This window comes from Eulemur rufifrons, chromosome 3 (assembly GCF_041146395.1).
Source record: "Eulemur rufifrons isolate Redbay chromosome 3, OSU_ERuf_1, whole genome shotgun sequence".
Lineage (NCBI taxonomy): Eukaryota > Metazoa > Chordata > Mammalia > Primates > Lemuridae > Eulemur > Eulemur rufifrons.
In genome coordinates, this window is record NC_090985.1 from 37378600 (window position 1) to 37389329 (window position 10730).

Consider the following 10730-nt stretch of genomic DNA (forward strand, 5'->3'; position numbering starts at 1 on the left):
TTCGATGAAAATAAAATACAAATCTAATCAAGCAAATAAAATCAGATAAAAGTCCTTGCCTTGACTTGATGTATTTGTCTTTTTCCTTCCCAGCTAAATGTCTTGAAAGGTGATCCAGAAACTTTGCTTTCACAGCCTCTGCTACTCATGTTCAATGCCCATCACACCATCAAAATGGCTCTTCATTCAGTCATTCATCAAAGAGTTATTGAGTCGCTATTAGATGCTGGGCACTTATCTCAGCACAGGGGATTCACTGATGTATGAGACTGATATGGTTCTGTTCCTCAAGGAGTTGATCTAACAGTCAGGGCAAGTGATTTTCATAAAAAGTGAGGGGTATTATCACAGACAATATTAATTTCCTTTGGAATCTTGTCTAGAGGTCAGAGAATACTAGAAAGTGAGCCACAAAGGATGAATAAGAGCTTGTCAGGCCGGTTGGCTGCAGTGTTGGCAGATGGGTGGGTGTTGGATGAGCAATGCTTTGAGCAGAGGCGCAAGGTATCTGAAAAAACTTACAGGACATAGAACACTGTGAATAATGGCTTTGGACTTAATTCAGAGGGTAACAGGAACCCTCCGAAGGGTTTTAAGTAGAGAGCAGCATAATCTTACCTGTGACTGAGAAAGATGACTGGGATTGTAGAGATGGAAAAGTCAGAGGGTCTTGAACTTCATCATGCCCCTCCCAGGGCTTGTTGAAACACAGTTTCCTGGGCTCCATCTTCTGGGATTCTAATTCAGACTATGGGTCCACATTTGCAACAAATTCACAGGTGATATGCATACTGCTGGCTCCAGAAACACACTTTGGGAACTCCTGGAGAAACTATTAATATTAGGCAGCTATTTCTGGTGGTGAATTGAATGAAGAGAATGAAAGAGAAGATGCTCAGTGGATGAGTCTGCCATCCCAGTGGGGAGAAGGTGTGGCCAAGAAGACACCTCCATATGGCTAAGTGCAAAGGACCCTTCTCCACCATCTTCTTGTACTTCTGGCTGCCTTTGACACACCTTTGATAGAAGATCTCCCTCTGTGGCTTTGGTTACACCCTCTTCTCCCAGCTTCCCTCCATCTCTCTGGTGATATCTTCTCCTTTGGCTTTTCTTCCAGTGTCTCCTGGGCTCCGTGCTGCATTCCATTTTCTCTGGGGGGAGGTGGACTGTCTTCAGCAGCTCCCAGAGCTCAAACTCCCTCCTGCTACATAGTAAGCTGTAAAAGTGGTTTTAAAATAGAGTCTAGTAGCCAATCTTCTTTGTTCTCCACTAGTCCATGAGCCGCTCAGAACCAGAACCTTATCTGTCTCATTTATCCTGGTAACTCTTTTCAGACCTCGTCTCTCCCTGCACAATGTGGGCCCATAGTAGCTACTCAACAAACATTTATGATGAAGGAATAATTTCTGTTTTCACCATTTTACCACTCTGAATGGAGGCAAGTTCTTTAATCTCTCAAAGTTTCAGTCACCTCATTTGTAAAATGGGCATCAGAAATAGAATTTACCTCCTAAGAGTTGCTTTGGGGATGAAATAAAATAATGCATGTAAAGTGTTTAGCACATAGTAAACGTTTACTACTATTATTGTTGTTTTACTGTTGGTACTTTTGTGACTTGGGGCCAGCTATTTCACTTCAGGACTGTCACATTCAACAACTGTTCTCCAGCTGGGCTGCTGAGGGGGTCCAGTGAGATGGAGGGTCTGCAGGATAATAGGTATGTAACAATGGCTTATTCTCAGTTGGGCGTGGTAGCTCATGTCTGTAATCCTAGCACTTTGGGAGGCCAAGGCAGGAGGATTGCTTGAGCCAGGAGTTTGAGACCAGACTGAGTAACTCAGCGAGACCCCGTCTCTACTAAAAAAAAAAAAAAAGAAAAAGAAAAAGAAATATCAGCCAGGCATGGTGGCATGTGCCTGTAGTCCCAGCACCTTGGGAGGTTGAGATGAGAGGATCACTCGAGCCCAGGAGTTTGAAGTTGCAATGAGCTATGATGATGCCACTGCACTCTAGCCCAGGGAACAGAGGGAGATTCTGTGTCCAAAAAAAAAGAAAAAAAAATTCATTTTCTCTTCCTGAGCTCTCTCCTTTCCCACCCCTGTAGAGCTTGGACTGCACTGGAGTGTCTTATCCCTTAATGTGCTGAAGGGGTGACAATGGAAAGAAAGTGTTGGGGATTGTGGCTGGGCTCCCAGGCATTGTTTAAAAACAAAGAACATTCCTTTCAACCTCAGAAGCTCTACATCCCATTAACACTTGTTTCCTTCAACTCAGTCTTCCTAAAGAGCTTAGTGTAGACTAATATTGAATGAAATAAAATTAAAAGTGAAATAAACTCAGAGTCATCTAGAGTCACCTCAAGCCAGTTTGGCAAAGCCAGCATTCCTAGTTGTTTTCCTCTAAATTTACAGGTTAAGTTTTCTCATTGAGGTAGAACAACGAAGGGTATTGCTAAGTCTTTGGAGACGGGTTGTAGAGTCTTTTTAGTTTTATTTCTTTAAATGAGTCCCTGTTCCCATTCTGTTGGCTTTGTTTGTACAATTCTTCTCCTTTAAAATGGGCCCATAATGGGCTGGGTGCAGTGACTCATGACTGTAATCCTAGCACTCTGGGAGGCCAAGGCAGGAGGATCGCTTGAGGTCAAGAGTTCCAGAACAGCCAAGGCAATAGTGAGACCCTGTCTCTGCTAAAAATAGAAAAATTAGTGGGAGGCTGAGGCAGGAGGATCACTTGAGCCCAGGATTCTGAGGTTGCAGTGAGCTATGATAAAATTAAAAAATTAAAAAAAGAACTATAGTGGTTTGTAACCTTGAAGGAAGTGTCTTTTGTAAAGCTGCCTCGTAATCCATTTATGGACAGAGTTGAAGGATACCCTTTAGCATTTTCTAGCCCAAGGATTATTTATTGTTGGGAAGAAATGCCGCAGGGGCCCTTAGTGTGTATACTAAAAAATAATTATTGACTGAGCCAATCATATGTTATTGCAAACAAACCACAAGAACCCCCCTAATGCAACATTTTTGTCCTCTTTCCCAAGCTTTGTGCCAGAGTTTGCCTTAAAGACTAGCAGAGAAATCTACTTACATGCCCAAGCTGTGAGTAGTCTAAGCATTAGGCTGGGATTGTGAAAACTGTTCATTTTAAAATTTGATTGATTGCTTTTATAATCTTGATCTCTTTTGTTGCTTCCAAATGGCAGCAGAAAATAACACTTCCTTCTTCTATACATTCCATCCCTAAACACAACCATCCCAGGAATCCCCTGGAAGAGTCATTAATTCCTAAGCATTGTCATGGGTAAAAGGCATAATCAGTATTACCTTATTCCTTCTTATATATTCCTGACTTAACTGCAAGCTCCTCCCTTCCATCTCCAAAAATAGATTACACAATGACATAGACCCCTGGGATTCTCTGGATTGGCTCTGAGGGCCGATTTGTATTGTAAGATCAGCCTGACTTTCTGGAAGGAAGTTGGCGTCTGTCCTGTTTTCAGAGCCATTCCCTGGCTGAGTAAAGGTAAGAGGTGGCCTAATAGGTAATTGGAATGGTTTCCTTCTATTCCCACAGCCAAGCTCTGCGTCCCTAAAGTTCTTTCCTGATAATTTGGAAGTGGGAGTTGTTTTCCTAGTGAGGAACACTCCTATTCTGAGGGCTTGTCCGAACATAGTGATTGAGACTAACACCTTCCCGGTTCCCAAGTGAGTCACTTCAGGGCTGCACTCCAGCTGTGGTTCTCAAAGGGGCAAAGAGTGAACCAATTAAGAGCACCCCCACTTTTGAAACACTTTGGACTACTTAACTACTATTGATTTTATCTCCCTTTGAATTTAGGGAATTTGGCTGTGAGGATGGGGCTTGAGTCTCAAAAGAAGGAAGAAGAAAAAGACATTAAGTCCTTGAATAGATTATTCTAGGAGTCAGAGCTGTAGATAGTAATTATTTATTGATCTACCGGTGGTGGTGGATTAAAATCCCGAAGAAAGCACAGGGAGCTGAAGACAATGAAGTAATTAGAACAGTAATAGTAACTTCCATTTACCTATGCAGTTGATGTCATTTCTGGTTTGGGCCATGGGTTCTTAGAGGCTTATAATTAATACATATATTCAAAACTGCCTTTTCATGGACTAATAATGAGCATGTGTCATGAGTGTGTGAATGAGGTTGGAAGGAAGGAGAGTTTGTAGTTTCTAAAATAATGACTCACATGACAAAGAGTGTGTTTTGTTTTATGATCTGAACAGTAGCATTTCCAAACTGGCTTCTTCCCAGGAGCAACCGGGGAATCTGATTTAATAAATGGCGAAGGTAGGAGTGAACGAGTGGTGACCTTCTCAATGTGAAAGGAAGAATTAAACAATGAACAACAAAATAAAAAACAAAATAAATAACAAAAAAGGGGAACTGATGTCTGACCAGGCCTAGATGTTGAGACTTAAAATACGCAACTCACTGAACTGTGACTCCTGTACTCAGGAGTGGCTGGCTTATCCCTACTAGCTTGTTGAGAGGTGAGCTAAGACAGGTTAGATAAAGGTAGACAGGCTGAGTTTGAATCTCAGCTCTAATTTCTTATCAGTTCATGCTGGGGATAAGCCTTTCCATACTTCAGTTTCTCCCTCTGTAATACGGGGAAATCAACAGTACCTCCTTCATGGGGTTGCTGTGGACTTAGAAATAAAATGCTCAGAAGAGTACCTGTACACAAATGGAGTTTAAAATTGTTATTACTTGAGTCAAATCCATCAGGCCCCAAAGTCAAAGACTTGTTGATCAAAGCAGTTTAGAAATAAGATGAGCTAAGGCATGAGTGAGAAGGGTTAAGTGTTTTCAACAGACATGGGACCTGGATTCTGCTTATTATCTGTATGGCTGCAGATAAGTTATGTAACCACTCCGAGCTTTTGTGTTTCCTCATTTGTAAACTAGGGCTAATAGCATTCCTCCCAGAGCTGCTCTGAAACTCATGAGATAACCACATAAAGGAGCTGGTGCCGGTAGCAGTAGGCAAAGGGCAAAGGGCAGACGTTGGTTCCTGCCCTTTCCCCACTAGCTCACTGGGCAGAACCAAACAGGGGACTGGCACTGGTCAACTACACTGAAGGGGAGTTCCTTCTTCACCTTCTCCCAACCCCCCAGTCCTTACCCTTTGTGTACTTTTCTCACCAGCCTTCTGCCCCTTCCTTTTTTTAACTATCAACTCTGGCTCTTATCACAATCTCCAGGAAGCATCTTATAACCCCTGAGAATTTAAAAACCTTAAGGCCCCCAGACCCATTTCAAAGAAAAACCCTTGTCTTTTTAAAAACAACTTTCCCCCTCTTTATAAACTCATTCTCTCAAGGGTCAATTCTGTTAATTTGTAATTGGTGAAAAGAAAATGGGGGAAGGAGGGGAGAGAAAAGAAACCACTCACAACTTAAGATTTGGCTCAATTATATATTTGCCAGGTATTTTATTTTTTCTAAAAACAATAGAAAAAAAATCAACTTTAAAAAGGAAAATGTACTTAAATAAAAAAATTATGGTTTATAATACATGGTTTGAAATCTTGTATAACTGCTATAAACGTTTTATTAAAGTTATTTACATTTAATGGCCATATTTACACAGAAAAATTGGGTAAACCTTAGGATCTTTTAAAAACAATTCTTAAATACAAATCTGTTAAAGAAAAAAACAAAAAAAGATGGCAAGCATAAAAAAAGTTCTTTTATGCCCAAAGTCCCATTTGAGGCAGTTTACATTATGGCTAAACCTTTCAGTCCCAAGACCCAGCCAAGGTTGTGAGGTTGCATTTGATCATGCATTTGAAATAAGTTCATAGGTAATAAATTGCGGCAGTTCTGTCAGAAGGAACCTTTTTCCTTACTTTCCCTTTGTAACAAGTGAGAATTCATGAGCAATTCCAGTTCCTTCCTCCAATAGGTCAGCTTATGCACAAGAGTTCCGCAGCTGTTCAAGTTTGTGTTTCAACTGTTCTCGGCGCTTCCTCAACGAGTCCTTTTCTGAAATGAGCTTTTGCTCCTCTGCTTGGATGGACAGGATGTATGCAGTGGCTTTTTTAAGGATAACTACCTTGGGGGCTTTTTCATTGTTTTCCAACTCTGGGATCTGGTCACGCAGAGCAAAAAAGCTCCGTTTCAGCTCGTTCCTCCTCTGGCGCTCCAGGACGTTGTGTGTCCGCCTCTTGTCGTTCTCCTCCGTGTCCGAGGACCTGGGGCTGGTGCATTTCCGGTTGTTGCTGATCTGTCTCAGGACTCTGACACTGTCCAACTTGGCCCTCTTGGCAGCGGGGTAGTCCTTCCTAGTGGAGGGAGGGGCTGCGTAATTGTGCTGATGGGTGGAGACGTGGCACCGCTTGAGGACCAGTGGGCTGTGAGGAGGTCTGCTGTGGCCTCCGGCAGAGGGTGACCCCGATTCTGACCTTTTGGCAGGGGGCTGCCTCTTTTCCACAGAGACAACATCGATTTCTTCCTCATCCTCCTGCTCTTCCTCTTTAAGAAAGGAAATAGAAATCACCCGGTTAGCAGTGTCTCTTTAAAGAATCAATGACCAGATTAAATTAATGCCGTTCAAATATAAATCTGTTAGAAAGGGCTCTGGACAAGACTATCCCCCCAAAGGACCAAATCTAGCCAAGCCCCCTTACTCCTCTTCCCCACGAAGGTGGTCTCATAAGGGGGGGGAGGATGACAGCTGGGGCTATGGCACAGACAAGAAAATTACAATTTACCAGGACACGACACTGATGCCAATTCTTACCTAAGACTTAATGAGGCTTTGGGCACACCCAAAGAAATGCACTTTCCCAAGCACCTCCTATTTTTAAGGGACTTTACCAAGAACCCTTCAAATGTTGCAAATGATAGCTGTAAATCGCTTGGTATAACTTTAGCAACTCCCTATTTTACTGGGAATGCAAAATTAAAAAGAAAAAAAGAGATTGCAGCTTTGCCAAAAGTCCTGGAGGATGGGGGAAGGAAAAAAGAAATCCAATTTTGGCAAGGATTTGATTTTAAGCGTTTAAAATAGGCTGAGAAGATCCCAGTTCCTCAGCCTATCCACTCTCCAGGCACTTTCACTGGCTCCTGCACTCCCTCGGGACTCAGCCCCGCCCCTGTCCACAGCCCCTCATTTTTATAGATGCTTAGTTCATTAAATTTCAACCACTTCTCAGAAGTTAGGGGAAGAGGGAGGCAATTCATTCACTCTCTTAGAGATCAATCCTCCTTTATCCTCATTCACAACCTCCCCCCACCCCCAGAGCAATTAAAATGCTTAAGATAGGTAAGAGGGAGTGGATTGAGTTGCAAGATAAGCCAGAAGATTTTAAAACCCAAATGAAATTCCTGAAGGGGGTGGGGTGGGCTGGCAACTGGGGGGGGGGGTCTAAGGGGAAGGGATGGGAGGGAACTCTACAGCCCAGGGTTGCAGAGATGATGAGTGCCCAGAACTTTCCACATCTGCCTTTTCTCCCTCCAAATATAAGGAAAAGAGAGAAAGGCAGGGTCGACTGAAGCGGCCAGTTGACAGCAGCAAAGATATCCAGCCGCCCGCCCACTTTTGACAGGCCAGGAGGGACCCAGCTTACCAGAGTCGCTGCTGGTGGTGGGTGGTGTTTCCTCGTGAAGCGCCAGGGGCTCGGGGCTGGCCCGCGGGGAGGACTCGGTCGAGGAGAGCAGAGAGTCCGAGGACGAGGAGAAGGCGGTGGAGTCAGGTGAGGCGCAGGGCTTGGGCGAGCTGCTGTCATGGAGCGGGTAGGGGAAGACCACGGAGGGGTCGATGCACTCAGAGGCCGCGGCGCTCAGGTCCTGCAGGTACAAGCTGGAGGTGGAGCAGCCGCTGTGCCCGCGGGCGGGGCTCGGGCTGCCGCTGTCTTTGCGCGCAGCCTGGTAGGAGGCCAGCTTCTCTGAGACCAGCTTGGCGGCGGCCGAGAAGCCGCTCCACATACAGTCCTGGATGATGATATTTTTGATGAAGGTCTCGTCGTCCGGGTCGCAGATGAAGCTCTGGTTCACCATGTCTCCTCCCAGCAGTTCGGTCACCATCTCCAGCTGGTCGGCGGTGGAGAAGCTCCCGCCGCCGCCGTCGTCGTCCCCCCTAGGGGAGAAGGACGCGACGGCAACATAGGAGGGCGAGCAGAGCCCGGAGCGACGGCTCGGGGACAAGGGCGGGGTGGGCAGCAGCTCGAATTTCTTCCAGATATCCTCGCTGGGCGCAGGCGGCTGCAGCTCGCTCTGCTGCTGGTGCTGGTAGAAGTTCTCCTCCTCGTCGCAGTAGAAATACGGCTGCACCGAGTCGTAGTCGAGGTCATAGTTTCTGCTGGCGAAGCTGACGTTGAGGGGCATCGTCGCGGCAGCCTGCAGAAGGGGGCACACAAAGGGGGACAGCCTTGAGTTAAGGGGCTATTGTTGGTGCCAAAACCTGGGGCAGCGCCCAGTGCGCGCTCCACAATCCCTAAACACTCCCCTTCCAGAGCTATCCCCCAAAGGGGCCGGGTAGGGGGGAACAACAAAAAAAGGGTACCCTTTCACCTCCTTTGGGCACCCCCCTGCTATCTTGGACACGCACTTGGTGAACCAGCTATGTAGTGTCCGCTGAGCCCCCGCCTGCCCGGAGCCCGGGGCGCAAAGCCGGGTAGTTGGTCCCCGCAGCTGCGGTGGAATCGAAATCGGCCTTGGCCTCCTTAAGAAGCCGCGGGAGGCGGCGGTGAGGAATACAATTTGCCAAACCGAAGGCGCAAAGTTTTGCGCCACCTGAAGGAGAAGGCGAGAGGCGCCTCGGCGCTAGCAGCTGCGCGCCGCTCCCTCCCGCGCCGGGGCCCCTCCGCGCTGCCGTGCCCGTCCCCACTCGCGCCCTCGCCGCGCTCCTACCCCAGGCGGCGCCGCCGCCCCTCCCAGCCTCCCCCCTCCGCCTCCTCCATCCCCACCCCCAGCGCGCCCCCCTTCCTTCCTTTGCCGGCTTTTCTTCTTTTCTTTCGCCGGCTGTAGTGGCGAGCTCAGCCGCGGGCTTTAACATCCCCCCATAAATAAAAGGGGGGTGTTAAATAATAACAGGGGCACCTCCCTTCCACACTCAATACAGCGACGCTACTGCGCCAGAGACCCCGCTGCGATTCCTCGCCCGGAGCCGGGCGTCTTCCCCACCCCGCTGAGGGTAGCAGCTGTTCTGGAACCTACCCGAGCCCCGCTCCTCGCTGTCTCTCCGCATCTCGGGGGCACAGGGACACCCGAGGGCGGCGGCAGCCGGGGAGTCAAGGCTGGGTGCGGAGATTCGTCCCGGATTTTTCCAAGTCGACGATTCCAGGAGAATCAGACACATCCCTGCTTCCCCTTTCCCCTCCCTGCGCCTCCCCAACATCAAGTCCTAACACCTCTGGAGACCAAGGCTTTTAATTTTATTATTCTTTTAAAAAGCCATATGCCAACTTTTTAAAAGGAGCAGGGGCGAGCTGGAATCGCCGCAGGGACCGGCGGGCGGGACGCGCCGCAGTGTCTGTCTCCGGCTGTCAGAAATGCGGTAAGCCGAAATTTAAATGCCCTCCCGGAGACGGGGAAAAAGTCAGCTGCTGCGGAGCTCTCTCGCTCACACACGCAATATGTAATCCATATTCCAAGGAGCTCGAGATGCAAAGGGCTTTCTGCCCACCGCGAAGCAACCCCCTCCACAACCCAACTAGCAATTAATGCAATAAAGCAGGAATGTCCGACCGGCTGAGGGTCAGCGTCATATACATTTGGCAAAAATCTCTAAAGGCTACTTTTCAGAACGCACCCCCGTTTTCCCTCTGCCTTCTCTCGCATCTTGACAAGTCACTCTACCCTGATCCAGTTCTGGATCACTCCCAATCTTACCCCGACCTACCACAACTACTCTTGAGAAAAGTGTCAATAGCGCAGGAATGGGAGAAAAGACACCCCAATTTGGGCATTCGACTCATTTTAGCATTAAAGCAGTAGAGAAAAATAAATTAAAAGACAAATGGATCCCGGTGCTTACCGGGTTTTCCACTACCCGAAGGAAATCCAGCGTCCAAACAGCGGCAAGGAGCGCCTTTCAGAGGAGCGAGTCCTGGGCAGCGTCGGGGCAAAGTAACCCCAAATGGGCGAAATAGCCTCCCCGCGTCCGCAGAGTCGCGTCCTTGCTTGGGTGTTGTAAGTTCCAGTGCAAAGTGCCCACCCGCTGCTATGGGCAAAGTTTCGTGGATGCGGCGAGGGTTGCGGACCGCTGGTGGGGAGTCAGCGGGAGGGTGGGGTGGGGGCTGCCGGGCCCGAGGCGAAGCCCCTCTTTCACTCCGGATCTCCCTTCCCCGCTCGCCCGGAGCGCGGCTCGGCTCGCTCGGCTCTTCTACCCTCGCTGGCCCGCCCGCTCGCTCCCTCTGCCTCTCGCTGGAATTACTACAGCGAGTCAGATAAAGCCCCAAGAACCGGCTTTTATACTGCTCCCTCGTCTTTCATACTCCCTCCCTCCGCTCTTTTTCCCGCCAAGCCTCTGAAAAGCCCTGCCCTTCTCGAGAAAGGAGGGGAGCCAGGGGCTGCCGGGGCCCGGCGGTGGCGGCGGCCGCGAGCAGCACAGCTCGGGGGTCCTCGGTCGCGCAGACCCTCGCATTATAAAGGGCTGGTGGGCGGGGATTCGCGAGCGAGGAGATCTTTTTTCTGATTCCCCCGCCCCCCGCTTTGGGAACTCGGGAGGGGCGCCTCCGGGGAGGGGGAGGAGGAGAGTG

General features: G+C 48.4%; 1 protein-coding gene across 1 annotated transcript; it reads right to left on the bottom strand.

Moving 5' to 3' along the window:
• Positions 1–5478: 5478 nt before the first annotated feature.
• Positions 5479–10468, bottom strand: MYC (MYC proto-oncogene, bHLH transcription factor). Its single transcript, XM_069465401.1, has 3 exons — positions 10007–10468; positions 7599–8367; positions 5479–6501 (listed from the first exon to the last, which is right to left on the bottom strand). The coding sequence occupies exons 2-3, from the start codon at positions 8353–8355 to the stop codon at positions 5939–5941; spliced, it is 1320 nt and encodes a 439-aa protein (XP_069321502.1). The 5' UTR covers positions 8356–8367; positions 10007–10468; the 3' UTR covers positions 5479–5938.
• Between the last annotated feature and the right edge of the window lie 262 nt (positions 10469–10730).

What these genes read in the sequence shown, in the direction of transcription:
- MYC (XM_069465401.1), bottom strand. Translation starts at nt 8,355, where the DNA reads ATGCCCCTCAACGTCAGCTTCGCCAGCAGAAACTATGACCTCGACTAC. An exon ending in CACCACCAGCAGCGACTCTG is followed by an intron (nt 6,502 to 7,598) that starts GTAAGCTGGGTC and finishes CCTTTCTTAAAG; the next exon opens with AGGAAGAGCAGGAGGATGAG.